The sequence below is a fragment of the Ranitomeya imitator genome, chromosome 3 (assembly GCF_032444005.1).
Source record: "Ranitomeya imitator isolate aRanImi1 chromosome 3, aRanImi1.pri, whole genome shotgun sequence".
Lineage (NCBI taxonomy): Eukaryota > Metazoa > Chordata > Amphibia > Anura > Dendrobatidae > Ranitomeya > Ranitomeya imitator.
This window is the reverse complement of record NC_091284.1, coordinates 596,935,656-596,961,346: the sequence shown is the minus strand read 5'-3', so window position 1 is coordinate 596,961,346 and position 25,691 is coordinate 596,935,656. Positions and strand designations below refer to the sequence as shown.

Genomic DNA, 25,691 nt, shown 5'->3' with positions numbered 1-25,691 from the left:
ATTACAGCATTGCAGAAATTTCACCCCATGCTTCCAGTAGCCCCCCCCCCTCCCACAAGTTGATTTGTCTTGATGGGCACTTTTTGCTTACCATATGGTCTTAGCTGCTCTCACAACAGCTCAATGGGGTTGAGATATGGTGACTGCTCTGGCCACTCCATTACAGATAAAATACCAGCTGCCTGCTTCTTCCCTAAATAGTTCTTGCATTACTTGAAGGTGTGCTTTGGGTCATTGTCCTGTTGTAGGATGAAATTGGCTCCAATAAAGTGCTTTTCACAGAGTATGGCATGGTGTTGCAAAATGGAGTGATAGCTTTCCTTATTCAAAATTCCTTTTACCTTGTACAAAGCACCCACTTTGCTAGCAATAAAGCAAACCCAGACTATCACATTACCTCCACCATGCTTGACAGATCGCATCAGGCACTCTTCCAGCATCTTTTCAGTTCTGCGTCTCACAAATGTTCTTCTGTTTGATCCAAACACCTCAAACTTGAATTTGTCTGTCCATAACACTTTTTCCAATCTTCCTCTGTCCAATGTCTGTGTTCTTTTGCCCATATTAATCTTTTCCTTTTATTAGCCAGTCTCAGATATGGCTTTTTCTTTGCCACTCTACCCTGAAGGCCTGCATCCTGGAGTCGCCTCTTCACTGTAGACTTTGACACTGGCGTTTTGCATGTACTTTTAAATGAAGCTGCCAATTGAGGACCTCTAATGTACTTCGCTTGTTGCTCAGTTGTGAAACGGGGCCTCCCACTTCTCTTTCTACTCTGGTTAGAGCCTGTTTGTGCTATCCTCTGAAGCGAGTAGTACACATCGTTGTAGGAAATCTTCAGTTTCTTGGCAATTTCTCGCATGGAATAGCCTTCATTTCTAAGAACAAGAATAGACTGTCGAGTTTCACATGAAAGTTCTTTTTTTCTGGCCATTTTGAGAGTTTAATGGAACCAACAAATGTAATGCTCCAGATTCTCAACTAGCTCAAAGGAAGGTCAGGTGTATAGGTTCTGTAATCAGCCAAACTGTTTTCATCTGTGCTAACATACTTGCACAAGGGCTTTCAAGGGTATTGTAACAATCCATTAGCCTTCTTACACAGTTAGCAAACACAAAGTAAGGTCAGGTGTATAGGTTCTCTAATCAGCCAAACTGTTTTCATCTGTGCTAGCATACTTGCACAAGAGTTTTCAAGGGTATTGTAACAATCCATTAGCCTTCTTACACAGTTAGCAAACACAAAGTACCATCAGAACACTGGAGTGATGGTTTTTAGAAATGGACCTCTATACACCTATTAAGATATTGCATTACAAACCAGACGTTTGCAGCTAGAATAGTCATTTACCACATTAACAATGTATAGAGTGTATTTCTGAATCATTGAATGTTAGCTTCATTGGAAAAAACTGTGCTTTTCTTTCAAAACAAAAATTTTGCTTTATCATCAATATTTGGATTTTATCAAGGGTAACAGAAGAAACTGGACATACAGTGTGGTGCATAATTTCTCTTGAGTACACCATTACCATAAATGTGTTGGAAAAATACTGTTTGGGCACATGACAGGGCTAAGAAGGGAAGGACTGGTTTTTGAAGCGCAAAATTGGCTAGAATAAATAGTGGACGCCATGTTGTGTTTGCAGAGGCCCTAATGTGTCTAAACAGTGGACACCCCCTCAAGTGAACCAATTCTGGAAACTACAACCCTCAAGGAATTTATTAAAAAAAAGATTTAGTTTTGCTCTACATTTTTCATTTTCACAAGGGTAACAGGAAAATATGAACTATACAATTTGTTGTGAAACTTCTACTAAGTGCACTGATAATCTGTATGTAATATAAAACAACTGTTTGGGTGCATGGCAGGACTCAGATGGGTAGGAGCACCATTTGAATTTTGGATCACCATTTTGGCTAGAATAGATTGCAGACGCCATGTCACATTTGAAGAGCCCCTGACATGCCAAAACAGCAGAAAACCCCACAAGATACCCCATTTTAGAAAGTACATAAATTTATTTGGGTGTGTAGTTGACATTGTGAAACCTTAGGCAAGTCCCAGAATTTCATAACATTGTGCTGAAAAAATGGAAAATTACCATTTTCCACTAAAATGTTGCTTTGGCACCATGTTTTTGGATCATTTTGGATCACATTTGTCTCTACCCTGAACATCTACATGGGGGTTTCCATTTAAATCTCCAAATGACCCTGAATGACTCTAAGGGATCTATTCACTAATGAGGCAGTAGAGTTACTTTGGACTCCGTCTGGCCTCTATTCAGCAGTATCGTTCTTTTAAAAAACACACAAAATTGTTCTATTTGCATGTTTAAAACGAAGTTTCACTTTTAATGTGTCATCGGGTATACAGCATCTCAGCATCTTCAGTGTCTCTCTGAGCCCCTTTACAGGGAACTAGATGGTGGCCCAATTCTAATGCATCGGGTATTCTAGAATACGTATGTAGTTTATTTATGAAGATTTCAGAATAATGCAATGAATACACAGGATTCGGCCGGCCAGGCAAGACCAATCAGCAAAGCGTGGTTCAAATCCCGCGCAAGTTCGCGGCCAGACTGCATCTGTCGCTGATTGTTTGTGGCCGGCCGGGTGCAACTAATCAGTGAAGCCAGGGCGAGCTCCAGGGTTTTGAGGGCCCCGGGCTAAAAAGTCTCACAGCCCGCGCAGCATTTAACACAGCCCACATAGTATATAGCACAGCCACTAGTATATAGCTCAGCCACGTAGTATATAACACAGCTATGTAGTATATAACATAGCCATGTAGTATATAGCACAGCCACGATGTATATTGCACAGCCACATAGTATATTGCACAGCTACGTAGTATATAGCACAGCCACGTAGTATATAGCACAGCCCACATAGTATATAGAACAGCCCACGTAGCATATAGCACAGCCCACGCAGTATACAACACAGCCCACATAGTATATAGCACAGCCTACGTAGTATAAAGCACAGCCCATGCAGTATATAACACAGCCCACGTAGTATATAGCACAGCCACATAGTATATAACACAGCTGCACAGTATATAGCACAGTCATGCAGTATATAGCACAGTAACAAAGTATATAGCACAGCCTACGCAGTATATAACACAGCCCACACCGTATATAACACAGCTACGTAGTATATAGCACAGCCACGTAGTATATTGCACTGATACGTAGTATATAGCACAGGCTACGTAGTATATTGCACAACGATGTAGTATATAACACAGCCCACGCAGTATATAACAGCCCACGCAGTACATAATACAGCCCACGTAGTATATAACACAGCCCACGTAGTATATTGCGCAGCCACGCAGTATATAACACAGCACACATAGTATATAGCACATCGATGTAGTATATAACACAGCCCATGCAGTATATAACACAGGCCAGGCAGTATATAAGACAGCCCAGGTAGCAATGTGGCACCATATCCCTGTTAAAAAACAATTAAAATAAAAAATAGTTATATACTCACCTTCCGGCGGCCCCTGGATCCAGCCCAGGCCTTTAGCAATGCTCCTCGCGATGCTCAATTCCCAGTAATGCCTTGCGGCAATAAACCCTGATGATGTAGCGGTCTCACGAGAACTCTACGTCATCATCTCGCGAGACCACTATGTGATCTCGAGTCATTGCCGCAATGCATTCTTGGAACCGGAGCGTCGCGAGCAGCAGGAAAGGCTGCCATGGACGCCGGAAGGTGAAAATATAATGTTATTTTTTTATTATTATTTTTAACATTATATGTTTTTACTATTGATGCTGCATAGGCAGCATCAATAGTAAAAATTGAAGCGGTGTTTAAATCCCACCCCAATATCGCCGATTGGTCACGGCCCGCCGGGCGCGACCAATCAGCGACCCCGGATTTCCACGACAGACAAACAGACGGATGTTACAGACAAACAGATGGAAGTACCCCTTAGACAATTATATATATAGATATTCTGCTGACGATTCAGTCTGAATGACGTATTTCAGAGATATACACGGAAAACCCAGCAAAAGCGCTCAGTGCAAAGAGCAAAATGAATGTGACCCTAACATATTATTTTGATTGTTGGGAGTCAGACTAAAGAAACAGTAGGTCAAGTATTGGTTTTATTTCTTTTTCACGCCATTCCTCATGCAATATAAATGATTAGATGGATTTATTCTTCAGTTATTCTACAATTACAGTGATAACAGATTTTTTTTTTATGTTTGGCTTCTACCACATACCACTGTTGTTTTTGTTTTAAGTTTTTGCGCCACCATATTCTGAGAGCTATACTTTTTCTATGTTTCTGCAGACAGAGTCAGATGAGGGCTTGTTTTTTTTTGGAACAAGTTGATGTTTTGCGCCACCATTTTAGGGCATGTGATATTTTTTGATAGCTTTTTATTACAATTTTTGAGAGGCAGAATGAACAAAAACCAACAATTCAGGATTTTTTTATGCCATTCATTCTGTGGTAAAAGTGATAAGGCAGCTTTTTTCTTTGCGTCACTGTCATTATAACGATACCTCATTTTCATCATCCTTTTATGTTTTACCACTTTTAAACTAAACAATTTTTTAGAGAAAAATATTTTTTTTTGCATTACTTTATTCTGATATGTATAGCTTTTTTTATTTCTCTGTTGACAGAGCTTTGTGGCCATAAAGATGATTGGCAGCCTACAGTGACACGCACAGGTGCTAAACACATGGGAGAGGGTGACAAACATGCAAAAGAATAGGAAATCTTGAAGGGCACAATTTTTCCCTCAACTCTAAATTAACCGTGGCTTGGCTAGTGCAGCTCACTCTGCACTGAGTGGTAATTGAAGCCTCGCATGCCATGTTTCTATGACTGAAAGCCCAAGGCTGCTGGGCTGCTTAAGGTTAATTTGCTCTATTCATTTGAGCATTTAGTGTGGCACCTGCATGGCTTTCTAATCACTATTAACCTGCAGATTTACTCCAGATCTTCAGTTTAATAGTATTTTCTTACATGACAGGTTCCCTTAAAGATGTTGCACTGTAGGATATGCTGTATCAATCAATTCACAGACATTCAGACTCTGAAGGCCCAGCACCTCCCTATCACTTGAATATTTGTATTATTATTCGTAGACCTATGTCATCACTCCCATTTTGAGTGTAATTCAATGCTGCAGTATAACCTCAAGCTCTGATTTAGGCCTTTCGCTGTCTAGGTGTAATCAGGATCTATGTGTCCTGACCTACTATGCCTAACCTAAACACTGCTATATGTGCCCACAAATGTTACAGTCACTGTGATTGTCCCCCATGATAGGCTGCACTAGACCTTGTTATATAATAAATGCAAAGTAAGGAAGCTCATGACCACAACTGGCATCATATGAGCCCACTCTCTGACAGCAATGAGTGAGATGGAGCTGGGCATTTTTCTTTGTGACCTGCAGTAATCAAATTGCAAATTATTTTGAATTTACAGGGACTTGTATATTTCAAGAAATGTAACTAAAATTCAATTACATTTTAATCAATTTGATAAAATTGATGCAATATCCTATTTGTGCAATATCTTAGTCAAATTAACAAAGACATTAAAACTCAAGATGCACAGGTACTGTACAGGATACGAATAAGCTCTCTGCTTTTAGAACACTTACTTTTTCACTTTGTCTAGAACATCATAATTGTCTCGGGTGCTGGTGAAGGATACCCTTTAAAGGGGATTAAAGGCTCTAATATAGATTGACTGCACATGCCCAGTCAGCTTCCTTCTATCAATGGTAAAAAAGCACTCATGCACTTAGTGATTTTCCCAGATATTTTATTCATAGATAGAATAAAAACTCATTAAATAACTTCCAGTTTCTTATAAGTAATCAGCAATAAACTATCTTCTTGTTGTCAATAGTATAAGGCACAAACTAAGGGGTATACATAAAAGCATTAAAACTATGTACAAAATTATAAGTAGTAATGCTGAGGAGTGTGCATCAGAATAACCATGAGCCATCATATACAACATGTATATCATGATCAGCAAAGGAGTATGACACAAAAAGTGTGTTTGCACAAATCAAGTGGAAAAGTGATTTAACCCCTTAGTGACAGAGCCAATTTGGTACTTAATGACTGAGACAATTTTTACAATTCTGACCACTGTCACTTTATGAGGTTATAACTCTGGAACGCTTCAACAGATCCCGCTGATTCTGAGATTGTTTTTTCAGGACATATTGTACTTCATGTTAGTGGTAACATTTCTTTGATATTACTTGCGATTTTTTATGAAAAAAATGGAAATATGGCGAAAATTTTTAAAATTTTACAATTTTCAAATTTTGTATTTTTATGCCCTTAAATAAGAGAGATATGTCACGAAAAATAGTTAATAAATAACATTTCCCACATGCCTACTTTACATCAGCACAATTTTGGAAACAAATTTTTTTTTTGTTAGGGAGTTATAAGGGTTAAAAGTTGACCAGCAATTTCTCATTTTTACAACACCATTTTGTTTAGGGACCACATCACATTTAAAGTCATTTTGAGGGGTCTATATGATAGAAAATAACAAAGTGTGACACAATTCTAAAAACTACACCCATAAAGGTTCTCAAAACCACATTCAAGAAGTTTATTAACCCTTTACGTGCTTCACAGGAACTGAAACAATGTGGAAGAAAAAAAATCAACTTTTTTTTGCAAACATTTTGATTCAGAACAATTTTTTTATTTTCACAAGTGTAAAAACAGAAATGTAACCATAAATTTTGTTATGCAATTTCTCCTGAATACGCCAATACCCCATATGTGGGGGTAAACCACTTTTTGGGCGCACCGCAGAACTTAGAAGTGAAGGAGCGCCGTTTGACTTTTTCAATGCAGAATTGGCTGGAATTGAGATCAGACGCCATGTCACGTTTAGAGAGCCCCTGATGTGCCTAAACAGTGGAAACCCCCCACAAGTGACACAATTTTGGAAACTAGACCCCTTAGGGAACTTATCTAGATATGTGGTGAGCACTTTAAACCCCCAAGAGCTTCACAGAAGTTTATAACGTAGAGCCGTGAAAATAAAAAATCGCATTTGTTTACACAAAAATGATCTTTTCACCCACAAAGTTGTAGTGCAATTTCTCTTGAGTACGTCGATACCCAATATGTGGGGGTAAACCACTGTTTGGGCGCACCGCAGAGCTTGGAAGAGAAGGAGTGCCGTTTTACTTTTTCAATGTAGAATTGTCTGGAATTGAGATCGGACGCCATGTCGCATTTGGAGAGCCCCTGATGTGCCTAAACAGTGGAAACCCCCGACAAGTGACCCCATTTTAAAAACTAGACCCTTTAAGGAACTTATTTAGATGTGTGGTGAGCACTTTAAACCCCCAGGTGCTTCACAGAAGTTTATAACGTAGAGCCGTGAAAATAAAAAAATCGCATTTTTTCTACAAAAATGATCTTTTTGCCCCCAAGTTTGTATTTTAACAAGGGTAACAGGATAAATTAGACCACAAAAGTTGTTGTGCAATTTCTCCTGAGTATGTCAATACCCCATATGTGAAAAAATCAACATTTAACTTTTTTTTGCAAATATTTTGATTCAGAACAATTTTTTTTATTTTCACAAGTGTTAAAACAGAAATGTAACCATAAATTTTGTTATGCAATTTGTCCTGAATACGCCAATACCCCATATGTGGGGGTAAACCACTGTTTGGGCGCACCGCAGAGCTTGGAAGTGAAGGAGTGCCATTTTACTTTTTCAATGTAGAATTGGCTGGAATTGAGATCGGACGCCATGTCGCATTTGATTTGGAGAGCCCCTGATGTGCCTAAACAGTAGAAACCCCCCACAAGTGACCCCATTTTGGAAACTAGACCCCCCATGGAACTTATCTAGATGTGTGGTGAGAACTTTGAATGCCCAAGTGCTTCACAGAAGTTTAGAATGCAGAGTCGTGAAAATAAAAAATAAAAAATTTCTACAAAAAAGATTTTTTAGCCCCCAAGTTTTTATTTTCACAAGGGTAGCAAGAGAAATAGGACCCCAAACGTTGTTGTCCAATTTGTCCTGAGTATGCTGGTACCCCATATGTGGGGGTAAACCACTGTTCTGGCGCACGGCAGAGCTCGGAAGGAAGGAGCGCCGTTTTGGAATGCAGACTTTGATAGAATGGTCTGCGGGCGTTATGCTGCGTTTGCAGAGCCCCTGATGTACTTAAACAGTAGAAACCCTCCACAAGTGACCCCATTTTGGAAACTAGACCCCCCAAGGAACTTATCTAGATGTGTGGTGAGAACTTTCAATGCCCAAGTGCTTCACAGAAGTTTAGAATGCAGAGTCATGAAAATAAAAAATATTTTTTTTTCCACAAAAAAGATATTGTAGCCCCCAAGTTTTTATTTTCACAAGGGTAACAGGAGAAATTGGACTGCAATAGTTGTTGTCCAATTTATCCCGAGAACACTGATGTGCCATATGTGGGAATAAACCACTGTTTGGGCTCACGGCAGAGCTCGGAAGGGAAGGAGCGCCGTTTTGGAATGCAGACTTAGATAGAATGGTCTGTGGGCATTATGTTGCGTTTGCAGAGCCCCTGTTGTACCTAAACAGTAGTGACCCCCCACAAGTGACCCCGTTTTGGAAACTAGACCCCCAAAGGAACTTATCTAGATGTGTGGTGAGAACTTTGAATGCCCAAGTGCTTCACAGAAGTTTAGAATGCAGAGTCGTGAAAATAAAAAAATATTTTTTTTTTCCACAAAAAATATTTTTATTTTCACAAGGGTAACAGGAGAAATTGGACCCCAAAACTTGTTGTCCAATTTATCCCGAGTACGCTGATGCCCCATATGTGGGGGTAACCCACTGTTTGGGAGCACGGCAGAGCTCAGAGTGGAGGGAGCACCATTTGACTTTTTGAGCACAAAATTGGCTGTCATGTTTGGAGACCCCCTGATGTACCTAAACAGTGAAAACCCCCCAATTCTAGCTCCAACTCTAACCCCAACACACCCCTAACCCTAATCCCAACCCGATCCATAATCCTAATCACTAACCCAAATGATAATCACAACCCTTACCCCAAAACAACCCTAATGTCACCCCTAACCATAACCCTAATCAAAACCCTAAATCCAACACACTCCTAATCCTAATCTTAACCCTAACCTCAAACCTAACCCTAATCCCAATACACCCCTAATCACAACCCTAACCTTAAATAGAACACCTAGAAGAAGAAAGAGAGCGGCACAGCCCTTGAAACAGAGAAAGAAGGTGGCACACAACGAATGTGTATAACAGTCCGAGAGATAGGGATGGAGGTGCAATCCGCATGAAAAAAGTCCAAGAGAGATCCAACAAAAGAGAAAAAAGCAGATGCACTCACCAAATGCAGTTTCAAGCGACCTTTATTTCAAGCGGTACATTCTTCACGGCACGGGGGAGTGGAGAGTGAACAAAGAGAGTGCGACAGGTGAGACGACGGCCGTTTCGCGCTACATCAGAGCGCTTCTACGGGTCCAACCCTAACCTTAACCCTAATCCCAAACCTAACCCTAATCCCAAGCGTAACCCTAATGCCAACCCTAACCCTTATACCAACCCTAATCCAAACCCTAACCCTAATCCCAACTTCTAACCCTAAATTTAGCTACAACCCTAGCCCTAACTTTAGCCCCAACCCTAGCCCTAACTCTAACCCTAAATTTAGCCCCAACCCTAACCCTAGCCCTAACTTTAGCTCCAACCCTAACCCTAGCCCTAACTTTAGCTCCAACCCTAACCCTAGCCCTAAGGCTACTTTCACACTTGCGTTTGGCATCCGTCGCAATCCGTCATTTCGGACAAAAACCAGATCCTGCAAATGTGCTTGCAGGATATGTTTTTTGCCCATAGACTTGTATTGCCGACGGATCGCGACGGATGGCCACACATCGTGTCCATCGTGCACTGGATCAGTTGTGTTTTGGCGGACCGTCAGCACAAAAAAACTTTCACTGTAACGTTTTTTTGTACGTTGCGTCCGCCATTTCTGACCGCGCATGCCGTAACTCCGCCCCCTCCTCCCCAGGACATAGATTGGGCAGCAGATGCGTTGAAAAACTACATCTGCAGCCCACGTTGTGCACAATTTTCACAACGTGCGTTGGTATGTTGGGCCGACGTATTGCGACGGCCTCGTACCGACGTAAGTGTGAAAGAAGCCTAACCCTAAATTTAGCCTCAACCCTAACCCTAAATTTAGCCCCAACCCTAACCTTAAATTTAGCCCCAACCCTAACCCTAAATTTAGCCCCAACCCTAACCCTAAATTTAGCCCCAACCCTAACCCTAACCCTAACTCTAACCCTAATTTTAGCCCCAACTGCTCTTCTCCTGCCGGCCGGCAGATGGCAACAGATGGCGGGCGCACTGCTCATGCGCCCGCCATTTTCTTTTGCCATGAAGACGCCGGCAGCCAGGAGGAGCAGCAGGAGGACCCAGGGACACCGGTAAGTATGGCAGGGTCCCCGAATCCCTCTATTTCTCTGTCCTCTGATGTGCGATCACATTAGAGGACAGAGAATTACACATTACTTTCTTTTTTTTTTGCAGTCGCCGGTAAACAGTTAATTACCGGCGATCGCAAAACAGGGGTCGGTAAAACCGACCCCGATCATGTTCTTTTGGGACTTGGCTACCCCCGGCAGCCGAGACCCCAAAGATTCCCCCAGTGCCGGCCGGCGGGCGGACTGCGCATGCGCCCACCATTTTTTTGGCGGAGAAAGATGGTGGCGCCCATCGGGAGCTACGAGGAACACCGGGGGAGACAGGTAAGTATTGGGGGGCTACCTGGGACCCCATTTCTCTGTCCTCTGATGTGCAATCACATCGGACGACAGAGAAATTAAAAATAAATCGCTTTTTTTTGCGATTGCCGGTAAACGGTTAATTACCGGCGATCGCAAAAGCGGGGTCGGTAAAAACCGACCCGAATCATGTTCTCTGGGGTCTCGGCTACCCCCAGCAGCCGAGACCCCAGAGAAAATTGGACTCTGGGGGGCGCTATTTACTTTTTCCACAGCACCGTTAATTAACGGCGCTGTGGTTTAAGTACCCTTAGCGGCCGCCATTAAAAGGCTGCGGGAGTGACCCCCCTAAGACCGGAGATTGAGTATATGGGTAAGAGCCATTAAAACCGCTTTGAATGTGATATAGGCCGTTCTGTGGTTAGCGGCACCCCACTTGGGGAGATGTAGTTGTTCACCTGCGGACTGTCAGATATGGTGGCGTCTTTACCCTAAAAACTGCACTTAATGGCATTTACATTAGAAAGCCGAATTAGCGGCGTATGGGGGTCTTCCGTCCTTTTAACACTTTCAGTGCCATCCTTAGTTTCCCCTACTGTGTACTCTGTATATGTTATGACTTTATGATTGTGTTTTTAATATTGGTATAAATAAAAACGTATTTTTATACTTTGGGACATGTACTCCATGTGTTTCTTCTCGGGTTTTCTCTATGCTATTTTGGAGTATCTTAGATTGTTTTGAAGGATTTCTAGTACGGGTACTATCCCTAACACTATACTATTTAGTATGTGTGTGAGATCCATCTTATTGTTGTCCATTGTGGGATGTGTCTAAAGTATTGGGGGGCTACCTGGGACCCCATTTCTCTGTCCTCTGATGTGCAATCACATCGAACGACAGAGAAATTAAAAATAAATCGCGTTTTTTTTTGCGACCGCCGGTAAACGGTTAATTACCAGCGATCGCAAAAGCGGGGTCGGTAAAAACCGACCCGAATCATGTTCTCTAGGGTCGCTATTTACTTTTTCCACAGCACCGTTAATTAACGGCGCTGTGGTTTAAGTACCCTTAGCGGCCGCCGTTAAAAGGCGTATTGGCGGTCGTTAAGGGGTTAAGCATAATTCAGATCAAAATATGACAAATGTAGCACAAAACAGCCCAAAATGCCGAAGGGAGTCAAACTCACACAGCATGTTGTCTTCAGCAATTTTAGTTTGCCTGTTTTGTTTTCTTCAGCCTTTTAACTAAACATTTTCTTTATGTAATTGCTTTGAGCAACTGTCAGTCACAGGTTGATCTGCATCCTTTTCCATTGTTCATATTGATTTAAGCAACATTACCAAGGTGCCTACGGTATTACCGCATTACCTTTTGAATTCCTACTCAAAAAGCAGTTAGATCCTTTGTCTACTAATCCATTCAACAAAACCCTTCCCTGGATAATGTATGACTCAGTACCACTACCAAGATTAAGTTTTCTTCATTGACTTTATCTACTACTGGAAATGATTCTGTTTGTTCATCTACGTGCAAAGCTGACACAGTGAAGGAAATAATATTTGATCACTTTCTGATTTTGTAAGTTTGCCCACTGACAAAGACATGAACAGTCTATAATTTTAAGAGTAGGTTAATCTTAACCTCTTTCTGACCTCGGACGGGATAGTATGTCCGAGGTCAGATACCGCGCTTTGATGCAGGGCTCCGGCGGAAAGCCCGCATCAAAGCAAAGACATGTCAGCTGTTTTGAACAGCTGACATGTGCCTGCAATTGCGACGGGTGAAATCGCGGTTCACCCACCGCTATTAACTAGTTAAATGCTGCTGTTAAATGCTGAAAGCGGCATTTCACTGGCGCTTCTGGCCGGGCGGCCGGAAATGAGCGCATCGCCGACCCCGTCACATGATCAGGGGTCAGCGATGCGTCAAAATGGTAACCATAAAGGTCCTTGAGACCTCCATGGTTACTGATGCCGGCCTGCTGTGAGTGCCTCCTGTGTTCGGCACTCATAACACATCTGCATTTCTGCTGCATAGCAGCGATCTAATGATCGCTGCTATGTAGCAGAGCCGATTGAGTGGTGCCAGCTTCTAGCCTCCCATAATGGCTGTTGAAGCATGGCAAAAGTTAAAAAAAAAGTAAAAAAAAATGTGAAAAAAAAAAAAATATAAAAGTTTAAATCACCCCCCTTTTGCCCAATTCAAAATAAATCAATAAAAAAAATCAAACCTACACATATTTGGTATTGCCGCATTCAGAATAACCCGATCTATCAATAAAAAAAGGATTAACCTGATCGCTAAACGGCGTAGTGAGAAAAAAATTTGAAACGCCAGAATTACATTTTTTTGGTCGCTGCGACATTGCATTAAAATGCAATAACGGGCGATCAAAAGAAAGTATCTGCACAAAAATGCTATCATTAACCCCTTAATGACAGCCAATACGTCTTTTAACTGACCTGACATATAAGGGAATAGCCTCCCCATACAGGTGACAATCCAGCAGCTGTCGGCTGTACACTATAGCTGACAACTTGCTGTATCAGCCACGATCAGTGTTTGCACCATCCAAATCTGTTTAACCCCTTAGATGCTGCTGTTAATAGTGACTACATCACTATAAATGGTTAACAGAGCGTGAGGGCTTCCTCTTTATCCAAATTGGTGCCCTCAGATCATGATTGTGTGGTCCTGGTGTTTGACATGGCAATTCACGACCAAATAGTGGCCTTAGAGTCTGATGGCTGTAGTAATCTGTTCAGAAGTTAGAGGTGTTTAGGTGGTAATAATGCACTTTTTCATTTCTGTCATGCCACTTTGCATTAATTCCTGTAAAGCACCTGAAGGGTTAATAAATTACCTGACAGCAGTTTTCAATATAATAGGGGGCGCTGTTTTTAAAATGGTATCACGTTTGGGGGTTTCCCAATATACAAGACCCCTAAAGTGACTTCAAACATGGATAAGTTCCTAAAAAAATAAATTTTGCAAATTTCCTTGAAAAAATGAAAAATTGCTGCTACATTTTTAAACCTCCTAAAATGCTAAAAAAATAAAATAACATTTTACAAATGGTGCTGATGTAAAGCCGACATGTGGGAAATGTTATTTATTAATGGTTTGCTGTGGTATGACCATCTGGATTAAAGGGATAATCATTAAAATTTAGAAAATTGCAAATTTTATAACATTTTTCTTAAATGTTTGATATTTTTTTATAAATAAACACAAAACATATTGACCTAAATTTACCATTATTTATAATGTATAATATGTCATGAAAAAACAATCTCAAAATCACTGGGATTTGTTGAAGCGTTGCAGAGTTATTACCACGTAAAGTGACACTGGTCAGATTTTAAAAATTTGGCTCCATCACTAAGGGTTTAAAAATGCCAGCTCAGTATGCAAAAAATAAGCCCTCACCCGACTCCAGATGATGAAAATTGGAGACGCAACAGATATCGGAAAATGGTCCACTTTATTTTTTTTTAGCAAAGTTTGGATTTTTTTTTCACCACTTAGATAAAAAAGAACCTAGACATGTTTGGTGTCTATGAACTCATTATGACCTGGAGAATCATAATGGCCGGTCAGTTTTAGCATTTAGGGAACCTAGTAAAAAAGGCAATCAAAAACCAAGTGTGGGACTGCACTTTTTTTGCAATTTCACCGCACTTTTTCTTCCCATTTTCTAGTACAAGACATGCTAAAACCAATGATGTCGTTCAAAATTACAACTTGTTTTGCAAAAAATAAGCCCTCACATGGCCATATTGACAGAAAAATAAAAAAGTTATGGCTCTGGGAAGAAAGGGAGCAAAAAACGGAAAAATGGAAAATCCCAAGGTCATGAAGGGGTTAACATTGAGAGATAGAATATCAAGAAAAAAATCCAGAAAATCACATTGTATAAATTATATAAATTTATTTGCATTCTGCAGTAAAACATAAATATTTGATCCTTAACAACCAATATTTGTAAAGCGCTGCGGAATATGTTGGCGCTATATAAATAAAATTATTATTATTATCATTATTATTATTATTATTAAGAGTTCTGGTTCCTACAGACCAGGTAGATGCTTCTAATCAACTTGTTACTTTCATAAAAGACAGTTGTCTTACATACTCACCTTTATAAAAGAATCCGGTCCACAGACTCAAATAATCAGTCAGACTCTATTTGCATTTTGCAGTGATAAATAAGTATTTGATCCCTCTGGCAAACAAGACTTAATACTTGGTGGCAAAACACTTGTTGGCAAGCACAACAGTCAGGATTTTTTGTAGTTGATGATGAGGTTTGCACACGTCAAGAAGAATTTTGGTCCACTCCTCTTTGCAGATCATCTCTAAATCATTAAGATTTTGAGGCTGTCACTTGGCAACTCGGATCATCAACTCCCTCCATAAGTTTGTTATAGGATAAAGGTCTGGAGACTGGCTAGGCCACTCCAAAACCTTAATGTGCTTTTATTTGAGCCACTCCTTTGTTGCCTTGGCTGTATGTTTTGGGTCATTGTCTTGCTGGAAGACCCAGCCATGACCCATTTTTAATATCCTGACGGAAGGAAGGAGATTGTCACTCAGGATTTTATGGTACATGGCTCAATACATTCTGCCATTCATGCAGTAAAGTAGACTTGTGTCCTTAGCAGAGAAACATCCCAAAAACATAATGTTTCCACCTCCATGCTTGACAGTGGGGATGGTGTTCTCTGGGTCATAGGCAGCATTTCTCTTCCTCCAAACATGGCAAGTTGAGTTAATAAAAAACAAGAAAAGTCCAGCTCAATGAACTTGTGAATAAACTTCTTTTGTTATTCACCAAAAGTGCTCAGCAGAGGGTAAAACAAAATCAGCATTGACAGTTGCATGATAAGCGACATTAGTTAATGCCAAAGAGCTCAATTTTTGTCTCATCTGGCCACTGCACTTTCTCTCAATTACTCACAGAATCATCCAGGTGTTCATTGGCAAACTTCAGAAAGGCTTGCACATGTGCCTTCTTGAGCTGGGGGACCTTGTGGGCACTGCAGGATTTCACACCTTTAGAGCATAATGTGTTACCTATGATTTTCTTGGTGATTTTGGTCCCAGCTGCCTTGAGTTCATTAATAAGTTTCCCCATGTAGTTTTAGGCAGATCTCTCACCTTCTGCATGATCAAAGATACTCCACAAGGTAAGATTTTACAAGGTGCCCCAGATTGATGTCGATTCACAGTCATTTTTTATTTCTTCCATTTTCTTACTATTGCACCAATAGTTTTTTCCTTCTCACACAGACACACGTCTTGCATTTGGTTTTGTAGGACATTGCAGCTTTGTGCAGGTCTATGATCTTGTCCCTGACATCCTTTGAAAGCTCTGTGGTCTTGCCCATGTTGTAGAGGTTAGAATTTGACTGATTAATTGAGTCTGTGGACTGGAGTGTTTTTTATAAAGGTGACTATGTAAGACAACTGTCTTTAATGCGGGTAACAAGTTGATTAGGACCGTCTAACTGGTCTGTAGGAACCAGAACTCTTATTGGTTTTTAGGGGATCAAATATTTATTTTTTACTGCAGCATGCAAATAAATTTATATAATTTATACAATGTGACTTTCTGGATTTTATTTTTGATATTCTATCTCTCAATGTTAAAATTAACCTACCCTTAAAATTATATACTGTTCATGTATTTATCAGTGGGCAAGCTTGCAAAATCAGCAAGGGATCAAATACTTATTTCCTTCAATGAATAGATGACATGTTTATCATGAAGTATGTTTTTTAACAAGACAGTGAACCCAAATTGTCATTTGCATTATTTTGATATATTATTCTCTCAAGATTTTCTTTTCGACAGGGCAGATTTTCTTCAAAATGTATGAAATTGGGAGCATATTTTTTGATGAATTGGTGCAAATTCAAGGATGCCCTTTTAGACTTAAAAGTTTCAAAACCCTTTCAATATGGTTTACAATATCACTTATATGTAAGTCTTCAACTGCACACATAAAGAAAAATAGATTTTGAACTCCTGAAATTTTGTAATGTTTCCAATTTTTGTTTATTATAAATTAGGCTAAAATATCTGGAAGACTATGTACATAACACTCAGCAAAATAAAACCAAATGATAAAATAAATATAATAAATGCCTGTGATTAAAAAAATATATATATAGTATCGTTTGATAATAGGATTTCATAAGCTTATGTGATTATGTGTTTGATGATTATTGCTGTAGACTAGTGTTTCTGAATATTCCTAAGCCAAATTGTCCACCGTCAAATAAAATCTTAATCAAGTAGCCCTGAGGCTAGAATCAGTCATAATTGTGAATATGATTGCTCAGATTACAGCTTACTACTTTATGCTCTGCTTCTATTAATAACTTATGATGCCTTTTGTCTAATATAAGTATGTGTAGTAATGCTTACTTCTTAGAAAAAATAAGCTTACCAAGATCTTAGAATATATCCAGGATCAGTGTTTTTGTAGAATATTAGGACACAAACTGTAAAAGTATAGCTTTATTTAGCATGTACTCAGAACGTGATCAGTCACAATTCCAGTAACATTACACTAAACATACCAGATACAATAATCATACTTTTGCTAGCCACAGACAAAATTTCATCAGAATGAAAAAGTATTAAGGGGTTTGTACTCTTTCAGTTAATGCTTATCCAGTGGAGAGATTTAGTATGAAAAAACAATCGGCTTTGTACTGAATTGCATCATGTTCGCTGTAGATTTTGTGCTGCTGCTCTCAGTGTTTGGAATTACACCTAATCAGTGAGCTCAGTGTATCTACCATTGTAGATGGAATTCCCCACTCAGATCCACTGATTTTATTGATTGGTTGCCACAATGTTAACATGACATCATCATTGCACCAAATGCCAGAGACCGGAAGCAGTGGCACTGCTGAATCCAGGAAAGTGAATACAGTGCAGTTTGCTTAATATAACATTGCTACATCACTTCTATATATCCGTGTGATCCTTGTGATTGAGGATCTTGATGACAGGCACAAAGGTCTTCTCTATAACCCAGCTGTCATGACAACCCATTGGCGCCACTCGATCACATGACAGGGGTCTCCAATGGGCGGGTCTCGTGAGACACGTCCGATGGCGTGTGTTAAATTCTGCTGTCAGTGGTTGACAGTGGCATTTAATTGGTTGACAGCCGGGGGTGGATCTGAACGCCACCTGTGGCTGTTAGAGGCACTTGATGGCTGATTATATCTGCTGTGAAGTCTGTGAAAAAATACGGGCTCCGCACAGAGCCTGAATCAAAGGCAGATATAGAGTTGATGAAATATATAAACATCATCAGTCATGAGGGGGTTAAACATTTATTTTTGTGATAATGAGTACAAAGGGCTGGTAGTAGGGTAGCAACAAATAAACTAATGCTGGTGGGTAGGAAGTCATGGGGGACTTTTTAGGTCCTTTAACGCTTAACAACTCTAAGCAGGGTAGGTGAGTGTTTTATTGCTGGATGTCCATTCTTAAAGTACATTTAAATTACCTGATCTGTTGAAGTTTGATAAGTGCTAACAGGTTAAATGTTTGCAGATTGCCAGTTGTTTAATAGTCTATTTAGAAAGGCAGATCATGCTTCCATAGAAAGATTGTTTTGCTTGCTCATAAGGTGATGCCAGCCTGTTTACACTAACCGTTTCTTGGTCATTCATAATAAACGGCAAATGTATATGTGCCCTTGAAATCACAATTAATCAGCTTTGAGACAACAACCAATTATAGCCTATCATATGGATGGGTGATATGTCTTAATTTGGGACAAACTCTTTAATGCTTAAAGGACATGTGCCATGGATTTGGATTTCAAACTATAGAATGATGTACAATATCAAATTGTATTGTGGTACCGTGTTCGCCAGAAAAATCGATGTGAATACTTTTCTGCCCAATGATAGCAAAAGTATTCTCAGAGTGATACCTTTATTGGCTAACCAGAAAAAAATGTTTGCAAGCTTTCAGAGCACAGAGGCTCCTTCTTCAGGCCTTCTCATATTTGTAATCTAGCCTGAAGAAGGAGCCTCTGTGCTCTGAAAGCTTGCAAACATATTATTTTCTGGTTAGCCAATAAAGGTATTACTCCTAGAATACTTTTGTCATCATTAGGCAGAAAAGTATTCACATAAACTATAGAATAAATGTGATATAGCTAATTCAATTTATTAATATGCATACATTGGTAAATAATTAAGATTTAGCATGTCACAGTAAAGTTGTTTAAAGAATGTGATAACAATAGGAATACCAGAGATATCATAGACCTCAATCACAAATTGTGTTTTTGATCAGTATTTCATCAGTATTTGTGTGCCTAAACCAGGCGTGCCTCCAAAACACAGAACAAGTGTCAATCTTTCAATTATAGTTTTTTTTTGTAAGTTCTACTCTTGGTTTTGGCATACAATTTTTTTGTAATCTTTAGTTCACAGTTCAGAATATATTACTGTATAAGTAAAGGCTGTATTTTTCAAGATTGATAAACAAATCATTTGTCATAATAATTTTTTTTTTTTTTTTAGGGGGAATCCCTTCTTGGACACAATGATCTTCACTGTTGTCTTAATTTATTTTCTTAATAAAATATTAGTAAACTCAGCTTCTGAAGCACTACTCTTGGGATCATGCAAAGATGTGTGTTTATGTGAAGAGAAAGATGGAACTTTATTAATGAATTGTGAAGAAAAGGATATAACAACACTGTCAGAGATAGAAGCACCTCCATCTCAATACTTAGAGATCAATCTTTTGAACAATGGCCTGTATAAACTACACATGAACGAGTTTTCAGATTTCAGTCATCTAATATCTCTACACCTTGGTTTTAATAATATTGTAGAAATTGAACCTGGGGCTTTCAATGATCTTCATATGCTTAAGAAACTGCATATTAATCACAATTCATTGGAAATACTGCGAGAAAATAGTTTTTCGGGGCTAGAGAACTTAGAATTTCTTCAAGCCGACAACAATTTTATCACCACAATTGAATCAAATACATTTACCAAGCTTAATAGATTGAAAGTTCTTATACTTAATGACAATGCTATTAATTTCTTACCTGCAAACATTTTTCGATTTGTGCCATTGACACATTTGGACTTAAGAGGAAACCAGTTACAAAATCTTCCGTATGTTGGATTTTTAGAACACATTGGGAGAATTGTTGAACTTCAATTAGAAGACAATAGATGGGTTTGCAACTGTGACTTATTGCAGCTTAAAATATGGCTTGAGAATATGCCGAGACAATCTACAATAGGAGATGTGGTCTGCTTCAACCCACCTGATTTGAAAGGAGCTCTGCTTCGAAAGATAAAAAAACAAATGTTCTGCATCACAACTCCCAGCAGTGATCTTGAAGAACCTTCAGTACCGTTGTCTTTATTAGGAACAGCATCAATAAATGATGGCCGTTTACCAACAAAAATTACTTCACTTCAAAAAAATCCAACCAAGGAAACATTTGTTCTTACAAAAGCAACAACTATTCTTCCAGGTTTATACTGTCCTGTACCATGCTATTGTTCTAGTTACAGTATTTCTGGAACTTTGATTCACTGTCAAGAGCGAAATATTGAAAGTATGTCTGACCTGGGACCTCCACCACTAAATCCAAGAAAGTTAATTTTAGCTGGAAATATTATCCATAGGATTTATAAATCAGATTTTTCAGAGTATGGTACCTTAGAAATGCTTCACTTAGGTAATAATCAAATTGAAATTATTCAGGAACATTGTCTTCAAAATTTGACCAAGTTACAAAAATTGTATTTAAATGGAAACCATTTAAGAAATTTGAACACTGGCACATTCTTTGGTTTGTTGAGCATTGAATACTTGTATCTGGAATATAATGCCATCAGTCAAGTCTCATCTGGGACATTCTCTGTAATGCCAAAACTTAAGGTGCTTTATTTAAATAACAATCTTCTAAAAACTTTACCAGAACATGTATTTTCTGGGATACCATTAACAAAACTAAATCTTAAGTCAAACCAATTTATGAATATTCCTTTAAGGAATGTTTTAGAGGAGTTGACGATGTTGACACAGATTGATTTACAAGAAAATCCTTGGGACTGCACATGTAATTTAACTGGTCTTCAGAAATGGATACAAGTGCATAAAACGGTGGTTATAAGCGAGATCTTTTGTCAGTCTCCAAAAGATGTAGCAAACATGGAGCTGAAAACCCTTGATAAAGATGAACTATGTCCAGACTTGATATATGGTCAAGTGCGTCCAACACACTTGAGCTTAAATAATTTTACACCGGAATCAACAATGACTAGTAAAGTTGATAACATATTAAAATCACTTTCTGATTACATACCACTTTCTGTCTTAATACTTGGACTTTTAATTATCTTAATTACTGCTGTGCTGTGTTCTGCAGGAATAATAGTTCTTGTCTTGCATAGGAAAAGACGTTACAAAAAGAAACAGGATACTGGACAAATTCGAGAAAATAGTCCTGTTCATATTCAGTACAGCATGTACGGTCATAAAACAACACATCATATGACAGAGAGACCAGGATCGGTCCTGTGTGAGCAAAGGATAGGAAATCCAATTGTTCAAGTTTATCAGACTCCCCCTTTTACACCAAAACATGTAGAACAAAGTCAGGGGGAAGAAAATCAGCTCAGCGTTCCAAAGAACAATACTAGTAGCCTCATAGAAAAAGAGAATAATTCACTGCAAGCTACTTCAAATATAAAGTTCACTGATCCATCAGCAGAATTTGTGTCTTTTCAAGATGCGAGTTATCTTTATAGAAACCTCATTGAAAAAGAAAGACAAATGCAACAGCTTGGCATTGCTGAGTATCTGAGAAAGAATATTGCTCATTTGCAACCAGAAATAGAGACTTATTATCCTAAAACTCATGAAGAGGTTAAATTGATGGAAACACTTATGTACACAAGGCCAAGGAAAGTTCTGGTAGAACAAACCAAAAATGAATATTTTGAGCTCAAAGCTAATCTCCATTCAGAACCTGACTACCTTGAAGTTCTGGAGCAACAAGCAAGACCCATTGATCATTACAATGGAGAACATTAGACACTTAATAGTGAACTTGAACCTAACTGCTATGGTAATATGAAGTGCCTCACTGAACTGTCTTAATCAAAGGATATTAAGGATAATCGTGTAAAAACTCAGGGATATATGGAATTTTGAAGATGTATTTGAGTTTTCAATATTATATTCTATACAGTTCTGTAAATATGTTATTATAATGGGCATAAAATGTTATTTATACTTTATAAAAAGAAATTATAATTTAATACTATGATATTGTGCAAATTAAAGAAGAAATCTTACAGCTTCTAGAGTACATAAAAGTCCTTTTAAATTATCTCCCATGCTGAGTTTACAGAAATTACAGCTATCAGATGGTCTTGTACATGTACTAAAATCCACTGATAGCCCCATTCAACAATAAACTGAAGGCAACTAACTAGCACAGGTCATGAATTCAAAGAAGAGGTAGAAATGATCACTCTAAGTTTTTGTCTTGCTAGGACACAGGGACAGAATATTTTTTACATACATATTTTGGGAGACATTTATTTAAGGGCCACCTTATCATAATTGTGGAGCAAGAGGCTCCAACTCTATAAAAAAGTGTATTTTAGAAAATCTATTTGCTTGCTGGAGGACCTGTCTTTTCTTGGAAGCCCTGACTACTTTTTAGAAAAGTTATAAGCCCAAAAGGGGCAAAAGGCACATATTGTTTTGCATAAATCTGGCTTGTGTAAAAACATGCAAAAAGCTGACCAACAGCTCTCCAACTTCTAGCACAATTCTAAATGAGGCTTTAAATGCGACGTGCACCTTTATCAGAAGCCTCACAGTTAGAGGTTGAAATTAGAACGGCATCCTACAACATCAAAAGTTTAAGCTTGTTGTTAGTTACCATTGGGAACTGTATATTTGCCAATGGGTGCAGCTCCACGTATAATCTGAAGCAAAGCAGTGCCAGCTTGCCAGCTGAGGAAAGACTGTGGGAATCAAAGCGGCATCTCAATCAAAAGTGTGCCACTGACTCTTTGAGGTCGTTGTTAAAGGATACCCCACAACTCACAATTGGTGTCATTTTATCTTTGCCACCAGACAACAAACCATTAAAATATGTGGTCATTGCTTTTCAAAAGACATCTAGAAATAAACATCTCTTTGGTCATTTGCCACCATGATCAGTGAAATTACCTATTGTTTTGCCATAATAATACACTTTACCTTTTGATATGTTTTGATTGGTGCCATATGATGAGCATTGGTTTGCCTCAGGTACAATTGCTCCGTCTGAATATGTAAAAGTAGAGTGTGTACTGAACTGAAGTTTCTAGATCTGTGTCAGTACTTTCTGAACTATGTCTCTGCTATAAAGAAACCAATACACATACACAATTATCTCACATATGAATTATGCATGATATAGACATAGACTTGTGTGCTCTTGTTATTTTTGTATGTGTATATATTTTATATGAGACCTTGATTAATTGTGCACACTAAAATGGTTAAATTGTTAACTTTAAAGCCTTTTGATTGTATAGTAATGTATTTCCATATGTAAATATCTTCTCTTGTGTTGAAATAGTCACATATTCAATGACATGGATATTTTGTGTCCAAAAATATTATTATTTTCATGTTTATAGCAATCTTATAGACTTAAATGATCACCTACTTCTCTAAGAAGTCACAAAACAGCCAAATTCATAAGATAAATTGCAGTGTAACGCACTAAAGCTTTATTTTACAGCAAACTTTAAAAAAGATACTTTTAAGTATTTGTTGTCATGTTTTATATGTTTCCTCACAAATACTGTATTTGAGTGCCTTTACAAAACTACAAATAAATTAGTTCCATATAATAAAAGCAGAGCTTCATCTCCATAGTATTTTATTAAATAGAGTAAGTTGAATGGCAATCAGAATCAACATTCAGATTGTTACATCTTAAAAAGCTTGTCCAAGCGAGGAAAAAACATAGTTCTTGTTTGAACTAGAGTCTTGTTCATGAACTTAGTCTGGAAATCAGGAATCAAGAGATTCTTAGGTGAAGTTTAGAGATGAGCAAACCTGAACTGTGAAGTTCGGGGTTATTATTGGACACTTAGATGTTGAACACAGAACACGGACATCTCCTGGAAGTCCATTTTAGTGTTTGGAATTCCAGGAGGAGAGAGAGAGAGACCTCTAGCCCTTACTACAACCATTTTACAGCACCAAAGATCAGGTCCTCATTGACTTCTATTGGGTTTCGGGTTCAGGTTCAATATCAGGTCGAGTTCTGGCATTCAAATCCGAATATCCATGGGTCTGCCCATCCCTAGTGATTTTTCAGCTTTGGTTAACAAAGTAACTGAAGTAAAGGAACAAGAAATGCACATCGCCATTTCAAAATGTGCAAAGAATATATGCTTATAATAGTTAAAAAGAATAAAATATCTACTTTGTTAGAAAGAATATACCTGCACAATTGAAAGGAAAAAAGTAATTTATTATTAAAATGGGAAAGCCTCATTAAGCAGAAAAATGTTGCTAAACTTTACAGTGTTATTTTGCAAAAATACCTAGATTTAAAAGATTAACATAACTACTGCATAAATAGGGTACAGAAAGGTCATGGGATATGGTGGAGGAAAATTACTACTAAGTAGTTTAACAAGGCTGGTGTAAGAGCCTAAAATTGTAGGGAACTCTTTTATATGAAATGATAAATAGAACTAGCACCCTAAGGAATGCAATATAGTGCTCCTGGTCAAAGTTGATGTGGCACCCCTAGGGGTATTTGCCACAAAAATAGTTACTGACACTAAATACAAGTAATAAGATAGCAAAACTGCACTACCACCTCCGGCCAGAAGGGGGAGCTCCAGAGACTCCCCTTGATCCATTCTGGTCTGAGAGAAGAACTGGCAGTTGGGCTAAGGAGCTGAAAGTGAGAGATCATACAGCTGAATTTCTAACAGCCCTGTGACTGTTTCCAGGCCTAAATCACCGGCCTAAGGAGAAGAGGGACAGAGAAAAAGGACATTGTGAGAACCGGGTAGCATTAATCACTACCCAGAACAGGCGCAAAGACGGATACCGGATCCGTGGCTGTATTCATTATATATAATACAGCAACCGGAAAAACGTGGGGTGATATCAGCTTCACTAGGGCCGGACGCAGCAACAGACACAGAGTTCAGCGGTACTCCCGGAGGGGGTAAGCCGATAAAAGGACTCGGGTTGCCCGTCGAACCAGGACCCGGAGGGGACAGATTGGGCCGGCAGCCAGTTCACATACAGCAGCAGGGCCACACAGAAACTGCGTACAATAAGAGGCGAAGACCCCGGCAGGGTCAAAGTAACTCAGAGTTCCCATACAGACTCCGGTGACAGGACTGGTTGTAAATCCCTTTATGTTGAAGTAAACTGGTTAAACGTTTCAGTGCCTCAGACTTTCATTTGGACAATAGCTATCTATCCAGGATCAGGATCATCACCGCTGAGAGAACCTGCTGCTGATCAAGTAAGTGCCTGTTCCCTCATGATACCCCTTACACTGTGCATTGCCTGAGGCCACAGCATCGGGTCAAGCCACCCGTGACATCTCCCTCAAGAGACAGACCCCATTGGTCCGGTGCTGGGTACCCCGGTCTCCTGGGCGTCACAATTGGCGTCACGAACAGGATTCAGCCAGCCCGTATACCGGGTATTGTGTGCCGTGATTGGAGCCCAAAACTGTGAAAACTTGGATGAAAAATCTTGAAAATTGACTTTATTAAAGAAAATTCCATTTCCCATTAAAAACTATTGAAAGTGACTTTTCCCCATTGGTTATAATG

General features: G+C 39.0%; 1 protein-coding gene across 1 annotated transcript in view; it reads left to right on the top strand.

Annotated features, from left to right (window-relative positions):
- Positions 1-23,739, top strand: part of SLITRK6 (SLIT and NTRK like family member 6) — an 85,138-nt gene extending 61,399 nt beyond the window's left edge. The window contains exon 2 of the mRNA XM_069758059.1: positions 19,362-23,739. Within this exon, the coding sequence (XP_069614160.1) occupies positions 19,384-21,906 (2,523 nt within the window). The 5' untranslated portion in view covers positions 19,362-19,383 and the 3' untranslated portion in view covers positions 21,907-23,739. The remainder of the gene's footprint in view (positions 1-19,361) is intronic.
- Positions 23,740-25,691: the final 1,952 nt, after the last annotated feature.